Here is a 16,941-nt window from a genome sequence, read left to right as displayed (position 1 = left end):
TATCAAAAGAAAATACAAAGAGAATCAATAAGAATGTAAGAATAATGAAAAAAGCGCTGAAGGGAGACAAAAAAGGTAAAATTCACCTGCAGTGTCATTTGGCTGAGACAAATGGAAAATACAGGACTCACTACAACCTACATGTTCCCTTATCCGGAGCATAAGAACCACAGAATTAAAACACTTTGCCTGGCTATTGCTCGTGTTAAAAATGTCTCTGACTTTCACTGTTAGAGACATATACCCTCTCAAAGTATATGAAAATCCATATGTCCTTCCATTTCTACTCAAAGAAAGAAATTGTAGATGTTGGACTGGTTAAACCTTGCTGTGGACAAGAGTATGCCCATGTTTAGGGAGTTCACAACCCCCGATGATAACTGTAAAGATGGAATCATCTTTCTGGAACAGGCACAGATTTGAAATCTTGGTTTCTTATTCCTGGGTGAATGCTAACCACCAGTGCCCCTAATCATTGCTTTCTCTATAATGAGTTAAACTCCTTCTCCAAAAAAAATAACAAAACCACAACAAAACATCAAAGAATATCCACCAAATGCTTTGTCAAGCACTTCTGAACAATGTGAAATGTCAGTAATGCAGATGTTTGTAAGTGCATGCTGATGCTCTCAGGCAGCGACCTGGGTTGAGCACTTCAGGAAAACAAACTCTAGATCTTCAGATTTGGACACTGTTCAGCCCTGGCATCATCTGGGACAGTTCCTGGAGCTCAGGATATAAGAGACTTTCAGAATCAGATGAGGGAGAGAGAAAGCCTCGCTTTTGTTCAAGTTTCCCTGTAGGTAACTTACCCTTTAAATGGGAACTGCCCTCTAGAATAGTTTTTAGTTATTCCTGTTCCTCTGGTGTTCCCAAGGGTACTCTGGAGGTGGCAGTGCATAATACATTTCTCGAACTTCACCAGACTGAGATTTCTGTGCTTGGGAAGATTTGTGTGTTTTGGTTGTTGCAGTCACTGTATGTCTGTATATTTCCAGATGACTTTGGCAGTTTTCCTTTAAAATTGTTCATTTTTATTAATAGACATGTTAGCATTTTATGTTTGCAATCTTACACATTGTGTGCTGTCAAGTTCTTTCCATTGACCTTATCCTAGTCTTGCTCCTGCATTACTTTTACCATTGTCCGGGTTCATTTGGAAACAAATTACTTGGGACTCATATAAATATCTTTAGTGTGGGCTTTTTTTTTTAATGTTTAACCTTCCCAGAAATAAATATTTCCAGAACCCTGAATGAATTAAACAAACAACACATCATGTTCCATTAAAGGAACAAACTAACTCAGTTGTTGATAGGGAACTGCACATTTGTTTATTAAAAGCTGATGCTTTAAAAGTAAGAGAAGATAGCTGGGGCTTTAAGAATGATGGAAAATCCGATTTCCTCTCTGTTGCTGCAGGTGGCTTGGCACAACTTCTCAGCTCATTTGACTTAATGTTTTCACATTTTCCTGTATAAACTGATGTACATTACAGGACACCGTGACCATTTTGTATTGGAAAACAGGTATTTATTCATATCTGTTATTCATGATGGAGTTGTTTGAGAAAGAAATGCATGCAATGTTTCAAGCATTGGCACACTATGCAATTCTGTGGTTTGGAAATCTTAAACCTTAAATCATGAGTTCTTTGGCAGGCAACATCATCTTTCACAGACAAGGATACACATCTTGCTTCCTGAAATCGTTAGCTCCTAGAGCAAGTTAGGTTTACAAACTAAGTCTAAAAGTCCCCTTCTACACCCTCTTAAATAACCTTCTACCCATTCCCACTCATCAAAAACTACCACTGTCCTGGTACCTGCAGACCTAACCATGAAGTCTTTGTTCTTTGTTAGAACGCTCCGACATCGGTGACTCATCATTTATAGGATTACATTCTCTCACTGGAGATGAAAATTGGAGTTTAGATGACCAGGTACACAGCACAAACAGAAGTGTGAATCTGGTTGTCAGAACTTCAGTTTTAAGACAGTGATACAATTTTTTGAAAAAACAAAACAGGGATGATTTATGGTAAAACCTTCTTCTCCCTAGAACCTCAAAGGTCAACCCGTAAGTGTGATTGTCAGGTTAACAATCACAGCTACTCTGCCCTTCTGTGACCTTCCCTGGAGTACTGTGTCCAGGTCTGAGATCCTCAGCACAAGAAGGATGTGGCCCTGTTGAAGGAGTCCAGAGGAGGCCACAAAGTTGTTCTGAGGACTGGAACACCTCTGCTCTGAAGACAGGCTGAGAGAGCTGGGGTGTTCAGCCTGGAGAAGAGAGGGCTCTGGAGAGACCGCATTGCAGCCTTCCAGTACGTGAAGGTGGCTTATAAAAAAGAGGGAGAACAACTTTTTACATGTGCAGATAATGATAGGAAAGGGGGTTCAGTTTTAAACTAAAAGAGGAGAGATTTGATTAGGTGTTAGGAGCAAGTTCTTTACTCAGGTTGCCCCTGAGAGGTTGTGGCTGCCCCATCCCTAGAACTGTTCAAGGCTTGGAGTCTTGAACGTGTATGGGGCTTGGATGGGATTTGGAGCAACCTGGTCTAGTGGAAGGTGTCCTTGCCCATGGCAGGGGAGTGGAAAGAGAAGCACTTTAAGATCCCTTCCAATCCAAACCATTCTGTGATTCTATGAACAGATAATGTCTCTCTGCAGGAAATGCAAGAGTTAGATCACCTACCTAAAGTTGATGTGGTCCTGAAACTGCTGGGAAAGAGGCAGATCTGTCTAGCAGATCCCAAGAGTGGAAAGCAACCTGTAGCCCCTGGCAGCACAGGATGCCAGCCTCATCTGCTTTCCAGCATTCATCTACTTTCCAGCATTCATCTGCCTGCAGCAGCTCTGTATGATGCACTGATTCCCAAGTCAGCTTGCTCAGAGACCTTTTCCTGACACATTCATACATCATTCATATTGCTGAACTATGGTTATTGCAAGGGACAACTTCTTTATGGTACCTTTTCTATGGTTTTGAAGACCTATTGTTATGGAGTTTACACAAATGTTTTGATGTCTAAAGTTAATTGAATGCCAATCACAAGAAATTAAAACATTATTATGAACAATGAAAAGCAAGGCAGGAGAGGTTGTTCTTTGTTCAGTTGAATTGATACTGTAAGAAGAGTTTTAATATGACTGCCCAAGCTGTTGGGCTCGATAGGTCAGGCATGTGGATCACACTGTGGATGCTATATTTACTCTGGCAGTGCCTCTGTCACGGGGCTGTATATAGCCATTCTCATTCAGGGCTAGCAGCCTCAACAAATCAATGCTCTATGAAATTGCTAAAGGATCTTAATTAAACCTGTAATACAAAGATTTACAAAAATACAGTAGAATGCTTTATCTGTATCTGGAGTCTTCATAGCCATAGTAAGTGATTATATTTTCTCTATCTTTTAGAATAGCAAAGACATCTATTGTGAGTTTTATCTGAAATTTGGATTAAAAGCTTTTTCTCTGTTTTCTAATAATTGCAATATATTTAAAAGTTTGTAATTAAAAGTTCAGTGTTATATTTTAGCCTATGTTTTGCCTTAAAGCCTAATAGAATGTACATATATGTACATATATACATACATATATATCTACATTCTATTATGGTTTTGCCAACATATAGTAATTTTGAATAAGAGGAATCCAGATTTGCCTAGTCCATACAAAGATGACAAAAACAGAAAAAGAAACAATATTACCCTGTCTATTAAATAATAATAGTACTCACTGATTGGAAAACAACCTACTGCTTCAAGCCTTTGGTTTTCTGATCACTGGATTTTCTGTATATGAAAACATTGGGGTTTTAGATAAGAATATTTGAAAAATAATTAATGTGTATTATGATTACTGTACTCTCATATGGTCTTTTTTTCCCACAGAGATGGGTATTCTTGCTGTACTTGCTCTACCATTGCTTCTCTTAGGGATCAGTGGAATTATTTATATTTACCAGTCAGTCAGGTGGCTATTGTCCAAGTCAGCGGTGCAAAACAAGGTGGTGGTGATTACGGATGCCATTTCTGGACTAGGCAAGGGTGAGTTGTCTCATTTCTTCTCAGAGAACAGAGAACAGAAATAGCCAGAGAACCACCCTGGGTGATAAAATGTGCATACATTACCTTGTATATATTTCATAACTGACTGGATGAAGGAGAAATTAGGAAATATATTTATGAAAAAATACTATGATTTTTAAATTTATATTTTTAGGCTCAGCCACAGGAACTGTTGATAAACTTCTAGGAACTGCAGAGCTTTGTATTTATTTAATTCAATAGGACGAGAGGTTTTATAAGCACACTGAGTGCTATTTTTAGCATGTTGCTGCTATGAGATCTTATTACATAGGCTGTCACAGCAAGGTAGTTGCAAATCATATAAACAGGTGTCGTCTTACTTTTCGCATGTTTCTTTCCAGCCCTTAAAGATTTCAACATTTCTTGCTCCCTGTAAACGACAGTGCTCATCCCTCTGTCGCTGTTTGTATCTCTGCCCCCTCTATCACCCATGTTACTCCTCTTCCCTTGACATCGTCCAGTACTTCCAACTGGGCAGCCTGGTTATGTGTAATGGTGAATTCAGAGGACAGAAGGAAAGGAAATGAGATAGTTTTTCTATTTAAATGACTCATTACCTGGGTGGCCTGGAGACAAGGTGTGGCAAGACCTTGGAGCCCCTTCCAGTGCCTAATGGGACTCCAAGAGACCTGGAGAAAGACTTTGGACAAGGGCCTGGAGTGACCGGACAAGGTGAAATGGCTTTCCACTGACAGAGGGCAGAGGGCAGGATTAGATAGGATATTTGGAAGAAATTCCTCCCTATGAGGATGGTGAGGCCCTGGCGCATGTTGCCCAGAGAAGCTGTGGCTTGCCCCCTCACTGGAAGTGCCAAGGCCAGGTTGGACGGGGCTTGGAGCAACCTGGTTTAGTGGAAGGTGTCCCTGCCCATGGCAGGAGATTGGAACTGGTTGGTCTTTAAGATCCTTTCCAACCCATATGGGTCTATGATATACTTATTGACTCCTATTTCCTGCCTACATGGTGCTGTTGATTACAAGGTGCTGAGTCATATGTTACTTATGTACAGTCCTGCTCTAGGCTTCACTAGAGGGGCAGTAGATTCAAGTGCCTGATAAGGCAAACATAGCTCGAGGCTATATTTTGGTGTTTTTAATGAAGACTTGCTGTCTGTTAAAACCTCTGCACTCCCAAGGAGAGAACAGATGGGGAAAGGGAATGCTCCTGCAGAATTAATCCTTAGCAGAACAGAGCAGAGATCTGCAACAGAGGCTTTTAGGACAAGGTATGAAATAATTCTGGCCTCCTCATCCCACTCAGTCATTCCCTTTACCTGATACATTTCAGGTTCAGTTGAAGATAATATTACTGTGCATTTTCTCAAGTTGGTTATTGTCATGGTTTAGGAATGGTATTCCCCAACTTGGTGTTCACTGAAACACCACGCGCTGTTCGCTGACTCCCCCCACCCCCCCGTGGTGGGATGGAGAGGAGAATTAGAGACACAAAAGGCAGAGATCGTGAGTTGAAATAAGAACAATTTACTGGAAACAGCAATGAGATAAGAAAATGAACATCAACAATACCAATGACAGAGGGTACAAGGTAAGCAAATGATTCACACCAATCACTCACCATGTGGAACCGACGCCACCTGACTGCTCACCCAGCAAACCGGAAAAATGCGACTGCCCTGTGCAGGGCTGGAGTGGGATTGAACAACCCTGGGGTCCTGCTGTACATCTCCTGGCTGCTGCAAAAGTTACCCCCACCCTGGCTAGAACCAGGACATTTATATTTCAATATTTTTGTTGGAGAGGCATGATTCAGAGAACTCCTGCTGAGATTGGGTGTGTTGTAGAATTGTAGGATGTCTGGGTTTCTAGATAAAAATCTCCCTTGGAGCAGAAATATCACCAGTGCTGGATCTGTTTGGGTGTAGCTTCAAGCCAAATCTTGGAACCCTCCAAGAATAAAGAACATTTATTGAACATTTCTCCAGCTGTCTTGCTCCAGCACTGCATGATTCTTGGTGACAATTTTCCTAACTTCAGTTTCCGTATTAACCTTCCTTCCTCTTTTTTCTTTTTTCTTTTTTTAAATTTTTTTTCCTTTTTTTCTTCTTTTTTTTTCCTTTTTTATTTTCCCCCTGTGACTAGCTGTTGCCTGTCTCTTGAGGCTAGAAAAGCAACTGTTTGTGTGTGTGGTACCCCCACCCTCCTTTTCATAGAGATGAAAAAGGAGGTAACTCACAGCACTTTTATTTTATTATCCCAAATATATCTACAACCAGTATCCCATAGGGTGACATCAAGAAGTTATTTGCAGGCTTGAATGAATAATGCAAAATTTACTGTGCACTCCACTCATGCATACGTGATGGCCATTTGTCCAGGGCTTTCAAATACTGGCTGTGTGGCCAGTAGCTCCGTATGTGAGCTCTTAAGAAACAACCAAATTCTTTTTCCTACATGCCAGAATTTCTGGACTAAAGACAACATTCAGCAAAGTTAAAAAAGAAAACTATGATGATTGAAGATGTTTTCAATGGTTTATGGTTATTACTGAAACTTAGTTCCTGTTTCTTCTGAGTGCTATAACTCAGAAAAGTCCAGGAAGCTTCTAGAGGAGGACATCATTGGTTTCCCTTTTTCACCGTTATTGCTGTTGACCCAGTACTGTTTTTTGCATTTTCTTCCATAAGATCGACCCAACTGCTGTTTATATGGAAAATTATGGTATAGTTGTACTGGCAAATAATCTTTTGGGCTTTAAATAAAAATTTTTTCTACACTAGAAAAGAAAAAAATGAAAGACATTCGTAAAATTACTGTTGTAAATAATGAAAAAGATTGCTTAAATAAAAACCTCCAGCTGCACAGGTTTGCAAAAATACAAGATTGATCCATATTTAGTGTAACATGAGCATTTAAGAAATCTTAAATTGGTAGATGAGCATAACTGGATTTCCTGTGGATATTGAAATATGAAGAAAATGCTTCTTGGAGGACAGCAAACCATAGCACTGACGTTCTTCTATTGTCAACAAAGGCCACAAGAGCTGAGACAAAACAAGTAGGCTGAAAGGCATTGTAAGACCATATTCATTTTCTTACAATGCTGACTACGTAGCTTTCATATAGATTTGATTTAGAAACCAAACATGAGAGCTCCAAGGCTGAGAGCTTTTTGGAAGACTTAATCAGGAAAAATAACTCTTGATTTTCAATCATAAAAGTACATATAATCCATTGTCAACTAACTCTCTGGCTGCATGCAAAGCAGACCTCTGGTTTGGAGCACCTTGGACACATCATCAGTTGTATCCTCAGACCTATCTGCAGGACATTGTCTATTCTGAGAAATAAAAGGCAGGCAAATGTGTACTTTTCCTGGTGAGGAGGACAGCCTTGACGGGTTCCTGGACTGTTTCAGTGCAGCTGTATCACTGTAGCAGCCTACAACTACCAGAGGGATACAACTAACAGTGAATTCCATAAAGATTCCCATGAGGTATCTGTGCTCCATATTCTTAAATGCCTGTCTTTGGTCAAACTGAGAGGATGATGAGGAATATATTCTCTCTCAACACGACCTAGAGAAGAAAATAGACCAGACAGAAGTTGTCAAGGTGGTCCAGCCTTGTATTTTATAATTTGGCTTGAATTAGTCACACACACCCACGAAGACCTGCACTGAGTTGGCTGCAGTCTTGTGCTGAGAGGGGATGATGGGTAACACTGACTGCCAGTTCCTTTTGCTATGTGAGTCCCCAGTTTCAGAAGAGCACAGTCATAGTTCACTTGTATGAAAAAGGGAGAAGAATCTTCCCCAGATACCTAGCTTAAATTGGGGTAAATCCCCAGCTCAGAATGTGTCTGAATGAAGAAAATACTGTGCCAGCCCAGCATTCCCAGAAAACTTTGCAGTTCTCTTCTCAGGAAGGCTGTGGGGAATGTAACTGAACAAGCTGATCCCTGATGGCTCTGCTGATTATTGGGAAGGTTTAGTACTCAGGAGATAAAGCTCTTGGGGTAGGTTACATCTGGAGGGAAGGGTCTATAGGAGAAAGGGCTCTCTCATGGGTGCTCCACCTGTGCACAAGTGGGCGGTGAGTTTATCTATATTGCTCTTTATCAAAGTTGTAGATGAGTTCCGTGTTGCCAAGAGTTTCATGAGGGTAACACAGAGCTAGTGTTACTGTTTACTGAGTTTTGTTGGTTTCTTTATAGTGCATCAGACATGAAGGTTTGCAAAAGATGCAGTTTGTATTGTAACGACCTTGGGTGTTTATTTTTGTATGCAGTTTTATTTATAGGAAAAGTGTCTGTGAAATATATTCAGAAAAATTTTTCTAACTCTAACAGATATATTGTTCTTTTCTCAATTACTTTGTTATTAAATCCCATTACTAAACAGTGCCATTGTGCTGTACCATTAATTGTGCATAATAACATTGCATTAAATTAGAATTTATTACTCACGTACTATTAAATTTCAATGCTTTTTTAAATACATATATATTCTCTCAAAATTAATTATTTTTAAAGCATGGATTCAATGTCATTAGCAAAAACAGCATCCCGTTTCAAGCAAAATAAGCAAAATCAAATTGTCATTATTGTAATTATTTCTTTTGAATGTATTTCTCTCCTAGAATGTTCTCGTGTGTTTCACACAGGAGGAGCAAGGCTTGTGTTGTGTGGCAGGACATGGGAAAAGTTAGAAGCCTTGTATGATGCCTTAATTAGCGTGACAGACCCCAGTATGGTATGTATTCATAGCCTGAGGTAAAAACCTTGTTCAGGTATACAATGTGCTTTTAGACCCAGTAAAACAAGGTACAAGAAACATGATTCACTGTTAATGGTGACTTTGGTTTCCCAAGTAATACACCAAACAGAGTCCAGGAAAAATAACTCCCTGTCAGAGAGAAAGAAATGCCTCTGAAGGTGTTCAGACCACAATGTCAAAATCCTGCTCTCTTGAGCTAATCCAAGGCAGTTCCTGTAAATCATCTGAGTGCACCTGCATTCTGAATAAGCTACCCAGCTAGAAATCTTCAGCAGAGAAATTAACCTGATAATCTGAGTGAAAGGAATCCAAATGCTTCATTTGTACAGGAAGTGTCATGCATTTTTCCTGTAATTAGTGTGCTCAAGGACTGGGAGATGGGTCTAAAGATCAAAATAATTTTTAGTTTCTCCACCTCTTTGGAACAAATCCCAACTAGAACACTTCCAGGGATGGGACAGCCACAACTTCTCTGGGCAACCTGTGCCAGGGCCTCGCCACCCTCACAGGGAGGAATTTCTTCCTAGTATCCCACCTAATCCTGCCCTCTGTCAGTGGGAAGCCATCTCCCCTTGTCTTGTCACTCCAGACCCTTGTTCAAAGTCCCACTCCAGATCTCTCTTGGAGCTCCATTAGGCACTGAAAGCGGCTTGAAGGGCTACCCAGAGCTTTCTCCAGGCTGAGCAATGCCAGCTGTCATTGCTGAACTACCTTCTTCCTAGAGTAGGTTAAAAAAAACCCCTGGAAGTTTATGTGAGAATAATAAAAACACTTTATTCAAATGTCAAGATAAATTAATTTACAAGACAAGTAAACAGAAATAATTTTTTTAGATAACAATTATCATTGCTATGAGTCTTTTCTTTATTAGACATATGCGCCAAAGCTCATACTTCTGGATATCTCAGACATAAACTGCATTCGAGATGTAGCTAAGGAAATCCTGAATTGCTATGGCTGTGTGGATATACTAATCAACAATGCAAGTATGAAGGTGAAAGGAGCAGTGCAGAGCATTTCATTGGAACTTGATAAAAAGATAATGGATGCCAACTATTTTGGACCTATAACATTAACCAAAGGTAGTTGTGAGATCTACAATTCAGCCGTCATTCCTTTTCACTAAATACATGAAACTCTTTTACTTATGTGGTTCTTTCTTGCATTTCTGTTTTTGCAGCCATTCTTCCCAACATGATCTCAAGAAGAACTGGCCAAATTGTTCTAATTAATAGCATTCAAGGGAAAATAGGAATCCCATTTCGTGCAGCCTGTAAGTCATACATAGCAAAACCATTCCAATGCATAGATTGTGAGTAGTCCATGACGCTGATAATAGGTTATTAAAAGTGCACCCTAATTCAGTAGACTATTAATACAGTATTTGACTGAAATTTTTTTGAAGGAGTGGAACTCAGCAAGAAATAGTTAAAATAGTACCTTTGAAGATGCTACCTAAGGTACTTGAGGATTAGAGGATATCAAATGTGACAGCAATTTTTTTTATATATAATATATATGTAAAAATATATATTGTATAGATAGAATATATATCTACATCTATACTTGGGCATATTGGTAGAAGCCATAATGAAGTATAGTGTGTAAATATAAAATATGCAAAGCTACTGCATTGCAAAGGAAACCTCATGCCTCTAATGGATTTATGTGTGGGAGTTTAAAAGGAGATGTAGTAATTGTATTCTGCTTGACTTTCTAGAAATTTTTCAAGAAGGTCTTTCATCCAAAGCTCTAAGGAAACTAGGCTGTCCTGAATTATGATGAAAGGTCTTTGCATGACTGAAATACAAAGTTAGTGGACAGAAAATATAGGATAGATATAAATAGGCTTTTTAAACTTGGGATGGATGTAAATAGAAATTCTTAGCTTGACAGGAGGTCAGAGCGAACAATGGACTCTGAATTAAAAGGTCTGCAAGACCTCAGGATTGTGACATTTGGTTCCATGGAAGCAAATTACAGTGACAGAAACTGTAAGGAAAGCAGTAGAGAAAATAAAATAAAACCTATCTTTATGTCTTTGTACATTTATGCATAAATCTATGCAATGCCCACATCTTGAACATGTGTGCAATTTTGGTGTCCCATTCTAAAGAAGTATAAGGACTACAAAAAAGGCTCAAAAAAGAAACAACGCATTGATGTGACATCTGGAATGGTTTCCATCTAGGATACAGATAATTGTGTCAAGATACACTCTTTGTGTATAAAACCATGAGAAGCAGAAGAGCAGGGATGCCCCTACTAATATTTATGTGGCATGAAATGAAGCTACCAGAAGAAAGAATGTCAAGATAAATGAATGGAGAAACATCTCTCCATTCCCAGAGCCCCTGTGCCATTGTTTAGATTATATTACACACAGGTTGATTTTCACTATAATTTGAGTCAAATAAAAGGTGAATGAGTGCTTTGCACCTCTGCCGCATTGAACACACAGTTCCATTTTTTGGTCAAGGTTCACATATTATCATCTTGCTTTAATACCATCCTCAATAAAAAGACACTAAAAGCAGATTAAAAAAGTCTTGACATTCAGTTACTTTCACATTAATGTTAAAAGTAGCTCGGATTGCTGCTGCAGGGCAAAGTCCCAATTAGTGTACAAAACATTAGTACTCCTGCATTCCAGCAATGCACATGTATTTCACTGCATTTTAGGGATGTGTTGCAAACTGCAGAAACAGAGGGTGTGGGGACTCATCTCAGGGACAGCTCCATCCATCAAAGACATTTTTGAACTGTAGAGATAATAGAAGTGTTATTCTCTAACCTAGGTCATTCCCAAACCCAAGACTATTTCCAACTGGGAAATGCTTTTTGACATGTCCAGGAGACTGCCTCCATACCTCATGCACAGTTGTCCTATAAAAATAATTTCTTATTGCTTGTTTCGAATATGTCATATGATAATTTCACTGGGTGAAATAATTCACTGTTCTTTTGCCTTTTGGCTAATTGTTCCATGCTCATTTTCCCTTATGTGCCTTATGGAGCACTATCATACATCTACATCAATGCAATCATATCTCTAAACATGCATATGTGGGCTTTTTTCTTTTAGATGCTGCCTCCAAGCATGCTGCTGTAGGTTTTTTTGATTGTCTTAGAGCTGAAATGGAAGAATTTGATATTTCTGTCAGCACTGTGAATCCAACTTTCATCTGTTCGTACCATCGCCAACCAGCACCTGGCAACTGGGAGGCATCTATTTGGAAATGTAAGTTTTGATGGATGAAGATGGGGCTTATGTAGCAGGATGGAAGCTTTTTCAGGGTGAAGATAGGAGCATAGGAAAAATAATGGAAATGACAGAAAGGATGAGTGGTATGGATGGCAAAAAAAAAGAGATATTGGAGAGGTAAGATGAGCCTGGTGAAAAGAGAAGGAACATGGAAAGAGACAACATTATGTGAGAAAAGAAATACACCAGGGCATCAAGAATAGAGAAGGAGGAAAGCATGGAAGGTCCAAAGGTTCCAGTACACTCAGGTTGTTCCTTCTCTTAGGGACTGTAAAGATTTTACCTCAAAGTTGTAAAAAAATCTTAGGGACATACTGAGAAAGAGAATAGAGTGGATAAGGGCTTAAAAGCATGTAGGAATTTAACTGATTTGACTGGTGCACTAGTTGTGTATCTTCACCACCATTCCCTCAGAGTGTCTGTCTGTTTGTCTGCCTGTCTGTAGCTCTCACTCCTCTCTGATTTACAGTCTTTTTCAGGAAGGTGGCATATGGTGTACACCCAGTGGAGGTAGCAGAGGAAGTCTTGCGCACAGTGAGCAGGAAGAAGCGGGAGGTGCTTATGGCCAACCCTATCCCCAGGGCAGCAGTTTACATTCGAACCTTCTTCCCTGAGCTGTTTTTTGCCATTGTTGCCTCAGGTATTAGGGAAAAGCTAAAGACAGAGGAGGAAAATTGATTTTGTTCAGTTATTTTCTCTGGTTTTGACTTGAAAAAAAAAGTTTTTGTTTCAAATGTCAATTATTTCTGCTGCTTGCCATGGATAGAATAAAGGTACTACCACTGACACACATTCATCCATGGAACTTCTACTCTTCTGGATTTAGGGAATATGAGATGTCATTTTTTACATTAGAACAGTATGGGGAAAGCCCTACTAGGGACTCTGTCACTGTATAATACAGTGATTCCCAATATAAATCAAAATTTTGGGACCTGCAGTAACTCACCAGAATAGTCTGCTAGTGCTAGAACTGATGGAACTTACAGGAAAAAAGAGATGGGAAAGTAGGGATATGTGGGAGAGAGAGGAGTAAAAACCAATGGAGAACAGAGTTAGATCCTGGCTCAGAGTGTTCCTCAGACATGCTTTTTGGAAGTTCTAACAGGACATGCAAATGGCAAACCCAATAAGGGCTTATCTAGTTCAATATCTCATCCACAACAGGATCCTCAAGCACATGCTTAGAAAATAGAGCAGTCTTCCAGGTTCTGGCATTCTGCTTCACAGTTTGAAACAGACTCTGTCTCTGCATTTTTTAAAAAACTATCAGTTTTTCACACAAACCTTTCAAATCCTTATTTCCCTGAGGAAATGAACTAGTCATATATAAAAAAAGACTGCCTTACGTTTACTTTAAAGCTGATGTCAGGTAATATTCTCCTACTTCTTTTAGTGTGAGAGACACAAAATAATGGTACTCAAATCATTCAAACCCAATCATTCATGCCCATCATACATTCCATGCAGTTGCCTGTTTTCCAAATTGGAGAGCCCCGTAAACTATTCACTCTTTCTTTGCGAGAAGTCCAGATTATCCTTGTTTATAATTTTTGGCTTGCTTCTTGTTTTTTGTTTTTGTTTTTGTTTTAAGATGGGCAGCCCACAGCTGCATGCAGCATTCAAAATAGATAAACAATTTGGATTCACAGACAAGCATACAGATGCTTCCTGGGTTTTTCAGTTCTTTTCTTCTTTTGCATGTCTTATGCAAATTCCCTCTTTTGAGACATTTTTCTGACTTTTTTGACTGCTCCTGATCGTTGAGTTTCCTTGTCCACTCTGCCATATATCGTAATTAATCATCATGTCCAACATAAACACGGTCATTGTTCATGTCAATTGTCTAAATTCCATATATTCCAAAAATTCTCTAACTCCTAGTCATTCTATGCTCCTCTCCCCATCACATTTTCCCAGTTCACGCTGAGGCCTTACTCTACCTTTTTATCTCATCCTGGGGGCTGAACCAGAAAATAAATAAAGCTAATGAAAGGGTGTCCTGATCTTCAGTTTTACATCTAAGGGCTTAAATTCTGTTTCCCAAACCCTCCCCCACCCTTTCTTGTGCCATCAGTACTCAAAGAGGTCATGACCACTTGCATTTTGTCCTGTCAAAATGCCTTGTTTGCAGAATACCTACAAAGGAAATACCTGCTCTGGAGGCATGGAACCAAACTGCTCTTGCTGCTACAAGTCCCATTGCTCATGTAACTTTCAACAGCAGATCACTTATATACCTCATTCATCAGCAGAGTCTCCAAACATAAATGGAATTCTGAGGGCAAGGAAATATATGACTATCATCTTGCAGGGACATTAACTTTTTTGCTGTATCTGTAATTCAATTACTTGGACTTCAAGAAACCTGACTCAGGGAGGTAGTTGACCACAGGGGAGAAGAAGACACTTCCTGCAGTACCTGTTGGAGCTCCATCTATTTTCTGTTGTAGCACTGGGGTTTTATTGTTGCGTGAGTGACTATACCTTAACTGGGAAGTCAAACAATGACTTTGTTCAAAATTTTCTAGCTCCTCACCAGAACTCTAGTCCTTCAAACTGTTGCCGCTGTATTCTGGTGCTGAAAAAATCTCCAGGAGCAGTTAATTAGGGGTGAGATAAGAAAGGGTTTATTTGCCAAGGCAGTAGATGGTATACGACGTGTGCACAGCCGTGCCTGAGTGGTTACATTTTATAATATCATCCATCCAATCCCAAATGTGCCCACCTTTTGACCTTTCCTTTGGACCGCCCTGGGTCCACCCCCTGAGAAATGGGTCTGGGGGCTTTTTGGGACCCCCCCTTCATCATCTTCAGCTTCATCAGAGCACAAAGGGTACATAGTTACCTAATTCTTGACTCCGTTTTGTTATTCAGGCCCTGATATGCCGTTCTCTAAACAGTCTAGCCCTTGCCTTGACAAAAGACAAAACATTGCCACTGAATTCAGGGGTAGGTTTGATATGGGGAGCATAGAATGGGGTAAGAGGGTTAGGGAATGTGTAAACAAGGGAAAGGAACAAGGGACAAGGGGGGGGAGGAAGGTTGCTGCTTTTTAAAACCTACCTATAAAACTTACAAGTCTTACAAATATTAAAAAAATAAAAAACCATTAGGGGCTTAAGGCATCAAAACAAATGGGCATTTGCTGTGATCTCAGTTTTACCTGTGTCTGTACCTCAGCAAAAGCCAAGCCCTTCATAATTCCACAAAACCCAAATGTAGAATAACTGGGTAATTTAATCAGAAAAGGATCAGGAATCGTAGGACATCACTGCTAAACATGAATCAACATTTTTTGTAGCTGCCCCACCCCTGGAAGGCCAGGTTGGGGTGTCCCTGACCATGTCAGGGATTGGAACAAGATAGTCCCTTCCAACCCTAACAATTCTCTGATTTCCTTGATTTCTATTATTTTATTGCTTTGTTGTAAAAATAAGTGGATTACATGTTAAAATAAACTGAATAATCCTTCTGCTCCATTTTGCATGTTCTAGATATCAGCAGAAATTTTTCATGCAACTTCATTTCAAAAATGTGAACAGTTCAAGGAGCCACAGTAAATAGCAATGAGAGTGACAAACGTAAAATAACACCTGTGACCCATCAAGAAATTTTTAAAGAACAGATGTGTTTTAATCTAGAAAGTAGAAGAAAGATATATCTTAACGGTTTTCAAATTCCTAAAATGTACTGCCAAGAAGATAGAATTAAACATTTTGCTCGAGTAGGACAATGTGCTAAAATTGCTGCAAAGGAGATTTACAGGGACAGAATTTTCTGCTAAGAATAGTTAAGCACAAAGGATAAATTGCCAAAGAAATTTTCAAATGCCTGTCTTTGCAAGCTTTAAAGAAGAGATTAATGAAACATCTGTAAAAAACCAATGTAGCTTTAGTTTATCCTGCCTAGAGGAAAAGAAGGATTAGATGACCTTTTAAACAGGTCACACTTTTCTCTTATTTGATGTTTTTTTCTCATCTTGAGAACAATGTTTCTCCACTGGTATTTCAGAAGCAGTATTTTTTTTTCCTCTGGGGAAATAAATTATTTAATTTGAAGTTTTCTATTTCATTTGTCTGTCTCTGTTTCGCTGTCACATCTGTGGATATCTGTTGTATATAAAAATATTATGATAACAAATAGAAATATTATAAGTTCAGTAAGAGGTGTTTTCTGTGAGCCTCATTCAACTGTATTTAATCTATGTAGATTCTGTAATAATACTAACTTTTATAAATGAGGACAGCACTAGGCTCGCAGATTTAGTTGTAGGTCACAGGAGAAAGATAATCAGCTACAGCTTCTTTAATTAATTTTTTAAGCTCATATGCCCAAAGGGCACATAATGTTCTTTCAATGTGACCTGCAGTTGCACTATTTTAAGTTTATGGGTTTTTGTGCTGAAATCAACTGTTACTTTTGTTGTTCAAAAAAATTGACATTGTTAGGCATTTCTAGACACAAGGACCCTTGAGGTAAGGAAGAATTTAAAAGTGAGGAGATTCTTGTTTAATTTTAGACATCTGTCCTAGATACAGCCCACTCAAGGCTGACCTCCCAGACCCCCTTCTTAAGTGGTGGAAAGAAACAGGTGTCTATAGTCTGACTTATCTGACTTGCAGCTCAGGATAATAGGAATTGCATCCCTGAAGTGCCAGTACAAGTGTAGATCTATGTATCTCTGCCACAGGTATCTGAAGTTTACTGAGATGCCACATTCATCAAGATTGATTGTGTCTAAAGAATTGGAATGAAAGTGCCTCAGTTTTTAACCTGCCTTCAAATAATGTGGTTCCAGGACTTACTGGGAGCCAGAAGTTTACATAAAGGCCAGAATACAAAACCCTGG

General features: G+C 39.3%; 1 protein-coding gene across 2 annotated transcripts; it reads left to right on the top strand.

Moving 5' to 3' along the window:
• Positions 1–1,422: 1,422 nt before the first annotated feature.
• On the top strand, positions 1,423–16,150 carry DHRS7C (dehydrogenase/reductase 7C). 2 transcript variants are annotated; one of them, XM_051798053.1, is made up of 7 exons: positions 1,423–1,529; positions 3,893–4,048; positions 8,688–8,800; positions 9,696–9,906; positions 10,005–10,097; positions 11,910–12,065; positions 12,559–16,150. In XM_051798053.1, exons 2-7 carry the CDS (start codon positions 3,895–3,897, stop codon positions 12,765–12,767), a joined length of 936 nt encoding a protein of 311 aa, XP_051654013.1. In that variant the 5' UTR covers positions 1,423–1,529; positions 3,893–3,894; the 3' UTR covers positions 12,768–16,150. The 2 variants fall into 2 exon arrangements, with proteins under 2 accessions (XP_051654013.1, XP_051654012.1); XM_051798052.1 differs by lacking the exon at positions 1,423–1,529 and adding an exon at positions 3,179–3,386.
• Positions 16,151–16,941: the final 791 nt, after the last annotated feature.

This window comes from Manacus candei, unplaced genomic scaffold, assembly GCF_025592945.1.
Source record: "Manacus candei isolate 608988 ecotype Guabito, Panama unplaced genomic scaffold, ASM2559294v1 h1tg000047l, whole genome shotgun sequence".
NCBI classification, from domain to species: domain Eukaryota; kingdom Metazoa; phylum Chordata; class Aves; order Passeriformes; family Pipridae; genus Manacus; species Manacus candei.
The sequence above is the reverse complement of the archived record's forward strand: the minus strand, read 5'-3'. Positions and strand labels throughout refer to the sequence as shown.

What these genes read in the sequence shown, in the direction of transcription:
- DHRS7C (XM_051798053.1), top strand. Translation starts at nt 3,895, where the DNA reads ATGGGTATTCTTGCTGTACTTGCTCTACCATTGCTTCTCTTAGGGATC. An exon ending in CATTTCTGGACTAGGCAAGG is followed by an intron (nt 4,049 to 8,687) that starts GTGAGTTGTCTC and finishes TTTCTCTCCTAG; the next exon opens with AATGTTCTCGTGTGTTTCAC. An exon ending in AATCCCATTTCGTGCAGCCT is followed by an intron (nt 10,098 to 11,909) that starts GTAAGTCATACA and finishes TTTTTCTTTTAG; the next exon opens with ATGCTGCCTCCAAGCATGCT.